At 39.1% G+C, this 17,893-nt stretch overlaps 1 protein-coding gene across 4 annotated transcripts in view; it reads left to right on the plus strand.

The window, feature by feature from the left end:
- Positions 1-17,893, plus strand: part of LOC120426255 (protein roadkill) — a 101,062-nt gene that overhangs the window by 67,602 nt on the left and 15,567 nt on the right. For all 4 annotated transcript variants that reach the window (XM_039590994.1, XM_039590993.2, XM_039590991.2 and 1 more), the window contains exon 2: positions 134-287. In XM_039590994.1, coding sequence (XP_039446928.1) covers positions 210-287 — 78 coding nt within the window. In that variant the 5' untranslated portion in view covers positions 134-209. The remainder of the gene's footprint in view (positions 1-133; positions 288-17,893) is intronic.

Consider the following 17,893-nt stretch of genomic DNA (forward strand, 5'->3'; position numbering starts at 1 on the left):
TTTGACATGGACCCACGGGTGGTCCTGAGCTCGGGGTGGGCGGTCCTCCTCCGAAAGGATTACTACCTGCGCTTCTTAAAAACGCTTCTTGCAGATTTTTAACAGCATTTCTTCTCGTTCTTCTCCCTTCCAGATTGCCGGTAGTGAGTGACTGTCCGGCGGGGCAGACTGCTAGGGTCACCTCAAACCTGCACTCCTCCAGCGGCAACATGGCGGTCAGCCGTGTGCCGTCACCCCCGCTGCCAGAGGTCAACACACCCGTCGCGGAAAACTGGTGTTACACTCAGGTAAGTTGTCGCCGAAGGCGATACGACATTCTCGTCGGAGGTGGTAGGAAGGTGTCAACGCTCGTTCGCGAGGTCTATGCCAAGGCTCTTAATACGTTCACCAATTCGTCGTCGGAAAGGTTGCGGCTACCAGCATATCAGGACCTCCGGTGGTCATGGTCCCCGAACGCGCACGCCAATAATAATGAGCAGCAATAAAAACCATCGCACAGGCACGTTCAGAACTACTCACTATAGCGCGCATAGTGGCGGCAAGTTCCGCACTCTCGCACACATCATTACGTCCATTGACCTCCCCGCCGTTTCTCGAGACTTGTGCGGAGTTCTGCTTTGCTGGCCTGCTCCAAGTGGCAGGGTTCTTCCTCATCACAACACCTCCGGCTCCGTCCGCGCTGCGGCCATCGACTCGTGGATGATTCCTTATGCTGCACCAACTCTTGGCTGCTTTGTTGAACGCGCTTTGCGGGAATCGTCCGCGACGACGAGTCACGGCTGGTGCTGCTGCTGTCAGGTTGGAATACTTTGAAACTCGTTCGCCGTTGTCAACTCGCGGAACTCTGCCCAAAATGGAGCAGAGAGAGCGCGCAGGGATTCCGACGTTCGCTGCGTTGCAGCAATTCTTGTGAATATTATTTATATTCAACGAGGGTGGCACCCTCGTGAGCTTGTGGCGTTCCGAGGAACTATGTGAGTCCGTTCCCAATGCACAGTCCGTTCTCCAATGGTTAATCGACCTAGCAATTTGTTTAATTATCGCCAGGTTCGTTTCCAATGCACGCCGCTCGTATTGTTCTTACCTCTCTTAACGCAATCGTCCGAGTAGAACGTCGGTAATCTGCTTCCTGCACCGATTAAGATTAGCCGCGCCGCCGGTATGCATCGCTAACCAACCTCTTCTTCTTCTCCTGCTTTCTTCAACCTGGGCGGTGGGCACAGTGCGTAACAACGTAACAGCTATTCCCCCCTAAACACCCTAATTCTGCCGCTTCACCTGCTTATTCGCGCTCCCTCTCTCATCTACACTCTTCCGACACGTTCGCATGTTTGTTCCCTCTCTCCCTCTCTCTCTTTCTAGTCTCCTCTACTCACACACACGTCGTCGTCGCCGTCGTTTCAAGGCCCATCAGGCAATGAACTGGCCTGCCTGTGTGATACCTCGGCGTGCGAGAGGTTCTTGCCATTTTGTGTCTTCCTTGTGTTGTGTTCTGCTCCTACTCCTCTTTGGAGTTTCTTGGTTTGTTGGATACTTTGTTTTTTCGGACGGTTCCGTTTCCCTGGGTTTTGGGTTCTTTCACCAGATCTTGGCGGCCGCGCCGCAGCAAGGTCATTGGGTGCTTGAACTCCATCTTGCCGCGGCCGTGGCCGGTTCATGGGCAATTATTCGGGGCTCAATTATCACGAGCTCATGAGCTCGCGCGGTTGTGTAATTGATAACACTTTCGGGGTAATGAGCTCGCACTCTCTCAGTGAGAAGAGAAATGCGTAGATAGCTGTGACGAGACTGCGATTTGAAGGTCACGCAAAACGCTTCGCGCAAAATGCGTATCCACACGCGCGGACATCTGGTGGGAAATCACGGAGTTGGTAGCACAGATGTGTCCCCATTTTTGCCTTCTGTGCAAAATTACCCGTAGGTCGGCTATGAAATTATGAGAAAATATAATCAATATCAGACAACGATTTATGCTGATACAGCTTTTCTTATCCCGGGAAATTAGTATACAACCAGTCAAATCTTCGTCAGGCTCGTAGAAAGGTTCGTTTCCAATGAATAGTTGATTCTTGAATGGGTAAGCTAACGATCAATTTGTTTGGATACTTTTTTTGAGAAGTCTAAGTGAGGCCAAAAATGAAAAAAAAAAACATCTTTGAAAATTGTCACTTTCGATTTTGGTGAGCAAATTGTACACAAAAAAATAGATGCCAAATCTTCCAAGGTCATCGCCTTATCTTATCGTGCGGCGGAACAGAACGCGTCCAAGCCCATGTACACAAGAATTTTGTTTGACGGACGAAAATACTGATTACGGATCCACAGCACAGTGGCGTGGTGTTATAAAATCACAAGGGGTGTCACGTAAATTTGGATAAGATATCAGTGTGGCGTGTCCCATATGTTACGTTATCGCATTCTGACGTTGGTTTGTTGTGAAATCGGAAATTGTCCATTAGAATTGGAAAAACTCAAAAAACTATGCTTGAATTGGAAACGAACCTGAGGTAGTTTAGTCGTGTCAATTTTAGTATATCTGAACTCGTCAAACGATGTTCCAAAAAATGTCAAGTTAGTCCCAATTTGCGCGTAACTAATCTTAAAAATGATTAGCTCATTATTGTATTCGCTTCATAACGACAGTATTCATAACAATTGCTTAAGCAAAGGAACTCCTCTTCAAACTCGATGAGATTTTAACTAACGATTTGCTTCCCCCTAGGGGGGAGGGGCGGTCCATTGACACCAACTCGCGGCAACAGCTGTAATCTTGGTGCAATTAAATTACCCCTGCACGCGTAATGAACGACTAATGGCGAACACAATCATCATCGTCGTCGCAACAAACACATGTGAAGTGGGAGGACTAAGCTTTGGAAATGGTCTATTGGAAGGAGTTTCCTCTTGTGCACCTTCTTTTAAGACATCGCGAGAATTCCCCAAGTCGGTTGTGGTGTAGAGCGGGAAGGGTGGCTAAACCATAGAGTTCATGGCCACTTGCCACACTTCCACGCACAGACACACAAACACACGTGCAATTATAATATGGAATTTTATACAAGTATTATACACACCTCCGCACATCAACACAGAGCAGTGAAGAGAAAACTCACACTCTCCGCCTGCCGCTGGATCGATGAATGTGTGCCTTGTGTGGAGAGAGAGAAGGGTACGGGATGTATTTAATAAATGTTTCCATTTTGACCATTTTTCTCGTCACATTCGGTTTCTCTGCTTTTATTTTTTGCTTTTCCAATAGCCCCCGCACTACGTTCAGGGGGGATTATTATTCTCCAACTGCGAGAGACTCTGTGGTGGTTGTGAGAGAAAGAGGGAGAAAAAGTGTTGTTATTTGCTCCCCGTTTCACACTCTTTTCGCAATTCCAAGTCGTCGTATAATCAGACACGAAGAAACGCTTTAGAATAAATTATCTCCACATTACCCGAGAGCGGTGAGGAGCAAGGTACAACGTACTCCGGCAAGAAGAAACTACCTCTCAAACACACATATCAAAAATAAAGAAACCCGAAGAGGGGTTTTGAGGTTATTGACACCCGGTGCGCCACCTATCGTGAAAAACGCTCTTTGCCCGAAAAAAAATGAGGAAAAAATATAAAAATTTTAAGCTTTCCGAAAGCAAGATAAGCTGCCAGCCAGCAATGGCAGGTGTGCGGTGAAAGATCTTGACCAAATTGGCACACACACGCGGAGAATGTGCGCAAAATTTGGCTCTGCCCAACAACAGGTTCTGACGGCCATCTGATATCCCTTTTGGGCTGAAGTGAAGAGATTGGACCCCGCCAGCTAACGAGAACCGTTTGGCACTTTGCGGGGCTTCGGATGATTGTTTGGAGAAGGCTTCAAACCGGAATTGGTCATCTGGGTCGTCAAAAGTTCATTGGTTGCATTGGAAACGAAACTAGCTGTTGTTTTTGTTTGGTTAATGGGTTACACTTAACTACGTTTCAACTAGACAAACTAGACAAAGGTTACAATCTAATACAAACCACACACTCAAATCTAAATTTGGTCAAATTGCTTGCTTAGGGTGGATCGCTAAAACTTTACAATATTTTGCCGTCAACTCTACTTACCGTTCCGCAGCTTTGATTTCCCAACTTGAATGTCACATCACAACAAAGCTAAAAAAATGTGACGACTTGTCGAACCATTTCGCACTTACATTGGAAACGAACCTAGATGTTCCGTTTGGAACTTGGCGGGGCTTCGGATGTGCGTTTTGGGTTTCGTTTGGAGATGGCTTCAAAACGAAATTGGTCATCTGGGTCGTAAAAATGTTTACTGGTTGCATTCGAAACGAACCTAGCTGACCTTCTTTTACTAAATAAACTGGACAACGGTTGCAACCTAAAACAAAAGCAGAAATAATCAAATCTAAACTTGGTAATATTGTTTGCTTAGGGTGGATCCTAAAACTTTACATTATTTTACCCTCAACTCTACTCAACCATTTCGCAGCTTTGATTTTTAAAATTTGATGTCACTTCGCAATAAAGCTAAACAAATGTGACAACTTGTTGAACCATTTTGCAGTTACATTGGAAATGAAGTTAGTTATTATTGGTAACATTTCTCGAAACAACAAAGGTTTTGATTACGGTGAAACCCAAAAAGTTAAATTTGCATTCAAAATAATTCTTTTCAGAGAACAGGCAAATTGCCAAACATGATAATTCTTCCCACTCTTTTGCTTTTGGTCAACTCAGAACAAACATTATTTCAACTTGTTAAACTAGAGAGTCAACGATCAAATCAAGAGAAAAAGCACGTGGGCAAATCAAATGATAGACTCGTGAAAGTTTTGATACAGGCAGCTAAATGAAAAGAAAAGTGTTTTTACAGATTTTACAAAGACACCGTCGTTACACCGCTCCAGTGCCAATTGTACTGAGAATGAAGCCTACAGTAAGCTTTCAAAAGATCGTATACGCAATTTATCACACAAACACTAAGCGAAAAAGAAAAATCCACTTCCGAAAGTGATTAAACTACCCTTTGTTTACATAAGCCTCTCAAAGCGCCCATTCAAAAGAGCTCCACACAAACCCTTCACCAAAAGGGTTCACCGCGTGGAAAGCTCTTCATGGAAGATACTTTCCATAAATGACGCCACCGTCAAAGTTTCACCTCGATTCGATTGTGTTTGCTCGGTTTTTTTCTTTCGCTTTCCTCGATTTTCGCGACTTTCCATATCGCGCTCGCGTGGGCGTTTGTGAACTTTGGACTGTCTTTGTCTCCGACTTGTATGCCTAAACTGAATCGAGGGTTTTTTTAGGTTCGAAAGTGATGTCAACGGTGAAACGAGGCTTATGTTGAATTAACCTCAAAATGATGTAAAACTTCATTACAACAAAGTCATTGTGATATTGAGCGAGGTCGCCCTTTTAGGTTGAACCAAAAGGAAAGCGATTTGATTGGGAAGAATCGAAAGCGGTGAGGCTAGCCCAAAACGATCGTGACTTTGATCGAAATCTGGCTGATTAGCTTCTACGAACTGCCGCGGAACCGCGCACGACCTTTTACGGTTCGTCACAGTTCAAACGATGTTTGGAGATTCTTCGGAGTCTAGAGATCTCAATCTGACTTTCTCCCCGAGGGGAAGAAACTCAACGGACCTTGACGAATTCCTTCGTTCTAACCACCTAGCCACGTTGGGAACCTCCAGTTTCGGCTCTTCGCCCATGAACCACCTTCAGTGCGTTGATCCGGGGTAGATTTTGAACTCTTCTCAACTCCATCAAGTGTGGAGCAGTAGCGGTGAGAGCAATGACTTTTCCCCGCATTTCTCGGCCGCCGAATTGATACAGTTTAATAACCCCTTGGGCGATCGATGTGAGGAGTTACTCTGCGGAATGCTCCGGAAGTGAGGCGTTGAACCAACCAGCGCGGTGGTGGTGCGTTGGATCGCTAAAACGAAACCGCTTTGACCCGGTCGGGTCAAACTGTTCGAAACCTTCGTTTATGAATAATTTGGACACACCGCAGGTCGTCACCGTGTTCAGTCAGGGTGGTCCGACACCAAACAACCTTCGGACTCCATAAATATCCGGCCGAATAAAAGCCCTGTCCTCCAGAGCGTATACTTCTTCTTGTTGACATCCATAAACATCGCAAGGGGGGGTTCGACACGATGTCACCCCACTCTCTTAAAGTGTCGTATTTTATGGTGTGTGTGCCTTTTTAACGCCAAATAATGTTGAATTTATAATTTTGGGGATGAGCGCTGCTGCTGTTGACTCTCTGTTGAGGCCGGTTCTGGGTTGTCAAGCGACTTCTTGAAAGAGTGTATCAACATCATCGATGTCGACGGCGGGCAATATCGACTTCTCATCTGCCTCAGGGATGATTGGGTGGGGTCTCGGAAGATTATGGCCCAGATGGTTGGCAGAAATCTGGGTTGACTTTTCTCAAGATACATCATCTTGAGCGATTTGGGAACGATTCCAGAATAAAAACTTGCCATTCGACAAAGATTGAAAGCTGTGAAGTTTAAAACATGTGTCCATTGGAAACGAACCTTTAGTTTTATTCACGATTACCATTTCAAAAACAAATTCAAATGAATTAGGTTGAACACAGAACAACGCTACGGTAATCGAAATGACTGAAGCAAAAGTAATACTCATTTATCTTCAAATACATCTGATATGAAAATAATTCAATCGAGCACCTATTGTTGGCATAATATTGCGTTTTCAACTTAAATCGATTTATGAATAGCTCATTAGGAAGTGTGCAAGCAAGATTCTATCAAAAGTGTATATAAATATTTTTTTATAAAATGAGTAACAAAATTTGATGGAATTAGGACCGAATCTTTAACCGGGTAAACATATGAGAATTTCCTCTGTATCGATTCAATTAGCAGAGCCCTAAAAGATACGAAACAAGATTTTTTTTAAATCAACATATCAATAAAATACGCGACTGTCGAACATTTGTTGAAATAGGTTCGTATCCAATGCTACTCGATTTCATATTCACAACGTCAAAATTTGTTTTAAAAAATAATGGTCGATCCTTAAATATGTTTGATTCAATGTTCAACTCTGAATATTTACGCTCAAGTTACTCTCTTACTTTAAAAAAGAAATTATAAAGCTTTTTTTTGTATTTTTAAAATTATCCAATTTTGAACCCACTAAATATTGTCTTGGCCTAATGAGTCCATATTCGTCTTAGATACTAGTTTTGACGAACAAATCCAAATGTTTTTACTGGATTGTTAACGGGTAATGATTTATGACAAGGTTGCCAGATCTGTCAACTTTAAGACCAATAGATTTTTATGATTATCCACGACATACAGAAATTCGGTTCAGAAAATTGTCATAATTTCATAATTAACCTTAAATGTTTTTCAAATTCCGCCTAAGTATTAATATTTCATGACAGTGTTGCCAAATTTTCTGACTTATATTTCAAATATATGCAAATTCTGAGATTAAAAATGTGCACAACAAAGTCTCTGAAACATCTTCGGTTTATTGAAAGTGATCATAACATATCTTAGGCAGGGTTGCCAGATCTTCATTATTTTGATTATTTGATAGTTTTTTTTAGAATGCAAATAAAATTAAATTTTTCAAAAGATATTTAAAAAATATTCTTATTATTTCACCAATATTTTAAAGTAGCTTTCCGAATTCTGTAGTAAACGAAGAAGTAGATTTTCTACGGAATTTATCAGCCATCATCATCTATTTTTAGAAATACGTTTCAAAACATGTCACTCCACAAAAAAAAACCTTGTTTACTCTCCCAACACCTCAACCGCGGAGCTTTTCACACCACCTCCGGACAAGTCACCTTCCTCAAACACCGGCCAAACTTTCGTCTATTAACAGCCCAATATCGATAACTACCCTGTCTGGTCGTCGGCGAAAGGCCCGCCACGGTTTCGTAATCGACCTCGCGTCGTCGTCGTTTGGAAATGACTTCATTTCACTGCTGCTGGTTTGCTTCCGTTTTCGCCTTTCGCCAGACGGTTTGACGAAAAAAAAAATCAATCTCTCAAACGCGAGGTCTTTCGTAACACCGGCAGGCTTCTTTGCGTGCGCGAAGCTCCGGTGAAGGTCGTACTAGAACCTGCTTAAACATGCAGAACAAGTTCGGGTCACCAGCAGGTGCATCGACCTCCTGTGTGCGGATGATCCCACGGGGGAACCTCGCCGCCGCCGCCTCTAGGAACGCGCGCAGCAATCTAAACGATCCGATTTACCTTGAGTTTGTCCCGACTTGAACTCGAGCGCTCGCGCTCGCGTGTGTGTTTGTGGCTGCTCTATTCTACGCTCTGGGAGACGTGCCGCGGTGGCCTAGAAGATCTCTTGGCAGCGCTGTGCTGTGGCGTTGTTCACCATCGCGACTAAAGTCGAACCCCGCGCGATGGTTTCTGTTTGTCTTCTGGTTCTGCCCGAGGAGTTGTTTGGTGACAACAACTCCTACAACAGGAGAAGTTGACCTTCGGGAGTACGATCTTGAAGCTCGCCGAAACTACGACCCCGCGGTTCGCGGTTATGCTTTGGAGTTCATTCCTCCCGACGGAGTCAACATAATGCGACTATGAGTGAGTCATGTGCCGTCGGGTACTCAACGTCATCAGCGTTGATATTCTTCTTCCCCCTTCATCATTATTATTTATATTGGATGGCATGCGTTGATGACGAGTGTTGCAACTCTACAAAAAAAAAGCAGCACTCCACACTGCATAAAAAGAGAAGCTCACCGACATTAACCCTCGCGTCATTTTTCACCGAGGTCCCGAACGCAGTCTACCGTCTGGTCTACCTGGCGGTTCATGGACTGTGAGGTGAGGTGAAGTTCGGGGAGGAGTTCATGGTGTAGCACATGTTATGACATCGCGTATTTGCATTCGAGAAGTGTGTGCGTTCAGAACATCGTCGTCGAGTGCACGCGGCGGACGGGGATATTGAACTCGGAGATCCCCCTCCAGGGTAGGGGTCTGCTTTTTGTTGTTGTCCAACAGGCGGTTTGCGTTTTGCATGAATGCAAAAATACGCACACGGAAGGGTGATTGAATTCGGGTGCGTTCTGTTGAACAGAACGTTGCACTTTGGAGTTGAATGTTTCAGATTTGCACTGTTTGATTTCATTGCAAGTTCTGTACAATTGTTTGATTGTTACAGCATTAAACAGTCTCCAACTTCAGGAAGTCTTTGGATGACCCAGGACACCCAAACATATCTGCAATGTAGTGTAGAAATTGAACACAATGTTCGTGTTTCCAAATTTCATGAACTCTAGTTCACGAGTTTGGACTCTGATTTTTCTCCGTGTACTCTGAAGTCACGTGAAAGTGTGTGAATGATCCGAGTCAAAAATCCGACTACCTTTTTTTAGGACGGTAGATCCACAGTTCATACATTCCGGAGGTCCTTGGATTGGATGACCCAGGGCACTCTGATATACCCTGTCTAACATCTCAAAACACCAACCACCAACCACGTGCCGTTGAGCTGCAACACAGCCTACTATGCCGTCCAAAATTCCTCACAAACAACAACAACAACACCCTCTCCCAAGCCCTCTCCACAAGGTCTATTTGGGAAAACGAGGAAATGATCGCAGCACCAACTGACAGACATGGAGGCCCCCGTCAGCAGCCGCCGCCTGCTGCCCCGCGCAACTGCAACTCGGACTTTCACTTTCACTCTCAGCATCACCGCCAGTGTCGTTGGGCGACGCGGGCCAAAACGGCCATCACCCAAACTCTCGGCGAGACTTGACGGAACAACCTTCGTAATTTGCGTGGCCACACGCTCGCCAAGGTTCCCCCGCGAGCAGCAAACAAAAAGCAAGAAACTCAAACTTCACGCGGAAGAGAAAATCGACCTCGCGAGGTTTCGAACGCATGAATGGCACACAGCACGTGGTGGTTGGTTGATTGAGAGGTCGTAGTTACGCAGGGCAGGCTGCCCCCACAACGCTACCGTGTGCGCGAGGTTTTGCGGAAGTGAGTGGTTCTGGTTTTGGTCTGGTGCAGCCTTCGTGGCAATCGGTAGCAGTAGCAACATTGATTGGATCCGTCACCTTGCGTGAGGAAGTTGATCTCGATTTCTCGATCAATATGGAAGCGCTTCGGTGCGTCTGGTTGATGATCAGTGGGGTAGTCGAGCTGGGTGATAAGCTATCAAGTTGTTTTAGGACGAACACTTCGGTTGATGGATGTGGGGTGCCAAAAACATGTTTAAGGATCAGTGATTCTCAAATTTAGCTCACTTCGATCGAGTGATCCTAGAAATAACTTGCAAACACAATCGATTAGAACCTTCAGGTTCAGAGGAACTATTTTCTCAAAACTGGTTTAAAATGTGATTTTTACCCTGTACACAGCTAAAAAAGTAGATATCCAGCTGCGTGTAAAAGGCCTGGGTGTAAAATAAATATTGCATTATTTTAGGCAATTTTATGTGATTTTACACCCTGAAATATGTAGCCCATCAGTATGCGAAACCTACTTGACCGAAATGTCAAGCTCTGATGGGCTAAGGCGCCAGTCTTTACTATTTGTGCAGGGTTTGAATCCCGTCGGTTGCAAATTTTTTTTTTGTTTGCAAAAATTGTACGTGCAGTGTCTAATATTAAGTGTTTATTTTAACGAAGGTGATGTGCATGCTTTTGCATGCGATTTTACCATCGGATTTTTTGCATGCACATCACCTTCGTCAAAATAAATACTTAATACTACACACTGCATGTACAATTTTTGCAAACACAAAAAAAAAGTTGCAACCGACGGGATTCAAACCCAGCACCAACAGTAAGGGCTTGTGCCTTAGCCCACTCGGCCGTCAGACCGATGAAAAGCTGAAAGGATAAACGCATATATGAGCTTGACATTTCGGTCAAGCAGGTTTCCCATACTGATGGGCTACATATTTCAGGGTGTAATATTACACAGAATTTCATAAAATAATGCAAAATTTATTTTACACCCAGGCCTTTTACACGCAGCTGGATTACTACTTTTTTAGCTGTGTGTATCTTTAGCCAGGAGCTAGATATGACCATGCTTTCTTCGAAACATTTTTAACAAATTTTCTCAATTGAACGCTATTGTAGAAAAATTAAAATTACAGAAAATAAAATAGCAAAACATTTTTTTCATTTAAATTCCCATACAAAATTGAAATGCTTTGTGGAAAGTCGAGTCTCCTCTAATCGCTCCAAAATTTTGGGAAATTGTTTTGAAGCCTGATTGTGACCAGAAAATGACTCTTCTTTATATCGAGCAACCCTACTCTATAAACACCCAAGATTGTGTCCAGGTTGAACCACTCTAATGGACAACCGTGACAATTTGAGGAAAAAAATTGAAAAATTGCAAAATGTCCATTAAATTAAATCATGAGACATTACACCAAACCTCTACAACCTTAGGCCAGCTACGAAATTATGAAAATGTAAAAATTCCAAGTTTCGGTAAACTAGCTGTCATTTTTCGTCTAATTTTTGGCACTATGACTCATATTATTATTCTTGCACAGTTTAACTCAGTGTTTCTCAACCGGTGAGGAATTCCCCCCTGGGTGGGAATTAGGGCATTCTTGGGGGGAATGAGGATGCAAAAGAAATTCAATGTCTTTGACGTGTTTTCAAAAATGAAATCATTTTCTGATACTTCATGTTTTCATATGAATCTGAAAATTTTTATCAGTTCTTAAACATATTGGAAATAGATTTATTTAAAAATATCTGGATTATTTTTTCATTTTTTCCTCATGGTCATTTTCATTAATTTGTGTTTTTGCTGTCGTTTCAATCTCAGCTGCTCTTTAAAATACATTGGATATATTGTTTGTGACTGTTTGATTTGATTTTCTTTTAGAATTTTGATGAGGTTTATGCTGAATAATAAAACAAAATTTCTTGTAATAATAAAACTGAAAGTTTAAATTTTTGTTGACAAACAGTTCTTCAATTGAAAATAAAAATTAAAAAAATAATATCTTCACAATAATTTATGTAAGATTGAATTCTGTCAGGCTTAAAAGTACATTTTTATATGTTTTTTGTTTTTGCGCTCTTTCTATCATTACTTTTTTGACTTTTTTTTATTCCTATAGATTTAAGAATTATTTTTATGCTTTTTTTTAAATCCCTTTGTTTTTTTTTCTTAAAATAAAACTTTTTCAATTATGTTTGATTAAATCAAACAAATTGTTTAAATAAATTTTTAAATGTTTTTTTATTGTTGTGCTCTTTCTATCATTAACAAAGACTTTTTTATTCCTAAAGATATAAGAATTCATTTCTTTTTTGCGTTCACCTTTTTTTAAATCCCTATGTCTTTAATTGTTTTTTAAAAGAAAACTTTTTCAATTTTTTTTTACTAAACCAAACAAATTGAAAAGAACAAAAGTATTCAGTTTATTACAAATTCAAAATTTTTGTATGATTCGTTTACTCATGGTTTTAAAACATCAATCTTTTTTTATTAATTGTTAAATACAAAATTATGTTATTTATTCATTTTTACCAAAAATAAGTTAAAATGAAGGAGGGGGAATGAAGGACTTTCAATTAAGCCAAGAGGGGAATGCAACGAAAAAGGTTGAGAACCACTGGTTTAACTGTACTTTCAAATTCCAACTAAGTCATGACGGTCGTTTTTTTTTAACCCTTAACAAATCATCCGAAGACTAAAATAATATTGAAAAATAATATTTCAAGCGCAATTTCCAGAAAAAAAAATCTAGTTCCAGTTAAAAAAATTGTATTGACATTTTAAAGTTCTGGCAACCCTATCTCAAGGGTTTTTGTTTTTTTACTTGCCTTTCTACGATGAACAAACTTTTGTTTTTCTGTTTAATGATTTGAATAAAGCTAATTGCACTTAATTACGTTTTCCCATGGTAATTTACATACAAATTTTAATCGTTATACACGAAGTGGCAAAAATTCCATACTATTTATTCCCTTTGGAATGTAAGACTTGACCTTAAAATTTAAAATTGTATTTTTTTTCGAAAAGATCAGAAAATTTCACAAATTTTTCATTCCTAAAAATTGAAAATTAGATCAGTAGTTGGCACTAGAAAATGGGAACAGCCAGGTGAGCCTAAGAAAACTTTTCCAGCAATTTTCCTGTTTCCTTTTTTCTCCGCTGTATCTTAGCAACCAGAGGTCAAATCTTCAATATTTCTTCGATAATTTTATAGGAAATTTTCAGAAATATTTTCAAGAAATTGACACTTTTTTAAATAAAAATCGGAAACTGTTTTTTAACGTTAACTTTAAACTTTTAGTGGAGTTGCGCAATTTATGAAAAATTCTGTAAGTAATTTTCGATTGCAAATTTTTTGTTTATCATGGCTCGGTGAAAAGTGTTTGCCCCGTACTTCTGTATGGTTCAAAAGTTGCGTGGTTTGTTCCCTAATATATACAAAAATACGGATTTTGAAAAACTGATTTTCAAAAAAAAATATAATTTTAAAATCGTTAAAAAATGTTTCCATGTTTTGATTTTGTATAGTTCTCATCAATACCTACAACTTTGCCGAAGACAACAAATCGATCATAAAATTTCTTCAAAAAAATCATTTTTGCATGGACAATAGGGTAACAATAAAAAAAATCGACATCAGGGATACCCTCTCACTCGATTCCTTAGGTAAAAATAAGTATCTGTGCCAATTTTGAGCCAAATCGGTTAAGGTTAAGGGGTCGCTTTTTATCCTTGATGTTTATATGTTTATATTCAATTCCCTACAACTTTGTCGAAGGGCGCAAAACGATCCGAGTTGCTCCTGATTTTTGGTGATTTTTTTAGTAAAAAGTATTTTCTTATATACTTCCTATAATACCCCTTATATTCTTTCAAAATTGCTTAAATCTCAAATGCTAATTTTTTCAAAAATATTTATTTTCTCATGATTTTTCACGTGTTTGAGGTCATTTTTAAAACTTTTGTTCTACGAAATACATTACTTCGCTTATTTTATGTTATTTCATTATTTTTTAGAATTTTCATATTTTTTTTATTAAATGTTTTGTTATTGGCCACTGATTTATTATTATTTTTTGTGTTCTTCGCATTCACGATCTTAAAAGTAACTTATTCCGGTCTTATTTTTTTTTGCTTCCTGTTTCGTATTACCATTTCATTATGTAAAAAAAAACGACGTAAAGAAGTGGAATTACCTTATCGAAGCAAAATCTCCGAGTTTGGACATAATGAAAGCGAACTCGCTAACAAATCTCCCGGAGATGGCCAAATCTCTGTTTACTTTCGCTTCCCACTACATTTAAATCGAAACCAGTGTGGGGGTCGCATAATTCTCATTTTTTTATTGAACCACAAAAGACGAAAAAAAAACTGTCGAAAACGCACCAATACGTGATACGTGCGTACGCACTTACCAGCAAACAAAAAGAGAAAGAGTCTGTTAAAGAGCGCGACAACTGAAAGGGAACTCTCTCCCTCTCTCTAACCCTCGATTTATATCAATGGGCGAAAGGTTTTTTTTTTTTGTGAGGCTTTGGAAAAAAAGTCCATCCGCGTGATGAGGCAACACCACGCGGGCGGGGGCCTCTTTCTTTCACTTTCAATTTCACTTTCGTTTTAGTGACTGGCTGGCTGGGTGATGAACGGCCACCCCAACCTCTCTTCCTCTCCCTCTCTCGCGGTTGCATCCCTTTCGCCGGATGTTTTATCTCTCTGTCTCGCATTATGCGCGTTATGGCACGCAGCATAAATTGTGCGTGGTGGCGCCATTTTTGTGGGGCCGGTTTCGCACGTGCACCAGCAGCAGCACCCTCCTCGGTTTGAAGGTTTTTTGAAAGTGCGTGAGGGGTCTTTTGTTTGGGTGGAAAGCTTTGAGGGGTGAAATTGGACCTCGTGAGGCAGCTTTCACGAAATGCTGAAAGTGTGGTTAGAACCTTGCTTGCGAGAATTTCTCTTTGAAGAAGTTTGTTTTGAGTGATTGACGGAAGAGTTGGTCACTCTATCAAGAGAGTCGAATTTTCAACTAATTTTAGAATTCGATTTGACAGATTTCTTAAAGTTACTTTATCAAATGTTGAAAGATATAAAATCAAGCTTAAGTCTTGTTATCAATACAGACCTAGCCTCGGATAAGATCAATTAAGATCAATTTGACAGATTTCTCAAAATTTCTGGTCACTCTATCAGAAGTTAATAGGTATCAATTGAATCTATTGATTTGGCTTGAGATCGAGCTGGAATCGACTCGAGCCAAAATTTAACTGGGAAGTAGTAATCTTCTTTTGAATTTGAGGTCGTTCGACAGATTACTTCCGGTTCTGGCCATTATACATATTCATATCTTTTTCGAGATCATTTCTGGTGTTTTTTTAAGTTATATAATTTTTGTTTTTGCCGCCTTGAGACGAGGGTATTCAAAAACACCCAAAAACCAAAAACTGAAAATTTTGTTAGTATGCTATAAAAAAAAACAGATTTTGAAATATTGTTCCCTCACAGCTAAAAAAGTAGTAATCCAGCTGCGTGTAAAAGGCCTGGGTGTAAAATTAATGTTGCATTATTTTATGCAATTTAATGTAATTTTACACGTTGAAATATGTAGCCCATCAGTATGGGAAACCTACTTGACCGAAATGTCAAGCCGTTTATGCGTTTATCCTTTCAGCTTTACATCGGTCTGATGGCCTTTTTTTTTGAGTTTGCAAAAATTGTACATGCAGTGTGTAATATTAAGTGTTTATTTTGACGAAGGTGATGTGCATGCTTTTGCATGCGATTTTACCATCGGATTTTTTGCTGTGCTAATATTTGATATAATTTGACAATTTCATAACGTCCAGACTCGATTATTCGAAGTTTCGATTATCCGAAGTTCGATTATCCGAGGGTTTGTATGGGACTTCGGATAACCGAATCACGAATAAAAAAAAATCTTAATATTTTTATTTACTTACTTTTAACATCAAATTCGAGTTCTGCGAATCCATTTTAGTCAAATATGAATGGTTGCCTATTAGGGATGGAATAATCGCGAAAAAATCAATTTCGCTTGCGAACTTTTTCACCCGCGAAAGAGAGAGGAGGCAAATCACGCAAAAGAAAATCGCTCCCGAAATTCTCCAAGAAAATCTATCTGCTAATGATTTTTTGTGAATTTCCTTGTCAGCACCACCCAAAAATATTTATTTCACTTTGTTTACACCTATGCCCATCTACAAAATGTGACAGGTCATTTTTCGACGTGTGACGTTACACTTGCAAGTGTTAAAGTGAAAAAGATATTTCGCCGAATAATCAAGATGATGATTTTTTTAAATTATTTTTACAAATCATTCGTGCGCGAGAGAGGAGAGCCATGCTCCCTTCGGATTTTTTCTCTTGATGAACATCCAAGGATTTTCTTTTGATGATGATTATTTCATCGCTGCTGCCTATTAAATTATTTTTTTTTTTTCAATATTTCATTACCGCCATTTTGTTGAAATTCTTAATCACTTTTTTTTTTCGTGATTCGATTATCCGAAGTTTCGATTATCCGAAGTGAAATTTTGTCAAGGCCTTCGGATAATCGAGTCTGGTCTGTATACTTCTTTTCTCTCTTTTAATAGCAATTAGACGTCAAGTTTATATTTTCAGGGTTGTTACGGACGGCGCGAATCGCGCGGATGGCGCGTTTCGCGCGGATAGCGCGGATTTGGCGCGGATTTGCTGACTAATTTTACTCAGGCGCGGATTTCGCGCGGATGGCAATTTTGATAAATAAATAGATAAAAAGATAGAATTACTTTCAAGTTATTATGAAAAATATTATCAAGAATTACGAGAATTTGTTTTTTTTCCATTGAGTGCAATTTCTTATTAATAGATTTTTTTCTGAAAATGTTTGTTCGTAAATTCTTAATACGAACCGTCGAAAAATTAAGATAAAGATAATGTAGAGATTATTTTTTAAATGTATGGTTGAGAATTTCTTAAATAAAATTATTACTACACTTAACTCATTTCCTAATATATCCGGCTCTGAATATGTAATTTCTTTTGAGTTTTGAGTAATGTATTTTTTAACCTTATTTATTTTTAATTTTATAGTTGATATATTCAATTTGCCTTTGAATTCTAGATGGGATTTACCCGTAGAAATATTTTATAAATTTAATCATTCTTGGCCAAAATAAAAAGATCAGAAAATTCAAAAATTAATGCTCCATCATTCAAAACTCAAATTTCAAAAATTCGAAACATTTTTTATATTTTAATAGTTTTTTTTTAATCAAAATTTCAAAAACCCAGATTAAAAAATTTTCGAAATTAAGAATTTTAAAAATCGGAAATGCAAAACCTAAAAAAAACTAAAAAATCAAAAATATAAAAAAAAAATTCAAAATAAAAAAAAAACAAAATTTAAAAAGTCAAAATTTTAAAACTAAAAAATATTAAATTTAAAACAATTTTGAAAACAAAAAAAAAACGGAAATCTCGAAAATCTCAAATCAAATTTAAATTCTTAGATTCTTAAATTCCTAAATTCCTAAATTCTTACTTAAATTCCTAAATTCTTAAATTCTTAAATCTAAGAAAAAAATATTTCAAATATTGGAAATGCATTTTTTTCGGAATTTGGAATACAATCTGTATTAAAATTCATTGATTTTGAATTTTTAGAATTTTGAAATCCAAAATTTAATCATATTAAAATTTAAAATTTTGGTTTTTTTGAGCTTATATTTTTGAAGTTTAATTTCATTTATTAGATTTTTAAAATTTGTTTATATTGGTTTATAATTTTCTATTTTGTTTATATTGGTCAAAATTATTGTTAAGTCCCTCTGATTTGCAAAAAGATTTTTTTGCTTTCATTCCTTCAAACATTAAACGAGTTTCATTTTTATTAAATACTTTCTGTA

This window comes from Culex pipiens, chromosome 1, assembly GCF_016801865.2.
Source record: "Culex pipiens pallens isolate TS chromosome 1, TS_CPP_V2, whole genome shotgun sequence".
In the NCBI taxonomy this organism is placed as follows: domain Eukaryota; kingdom Metazoa; phylum Arthropoda; class Insecta; order Diptera; family Culicidae; genus Culex; species Culex pipiens.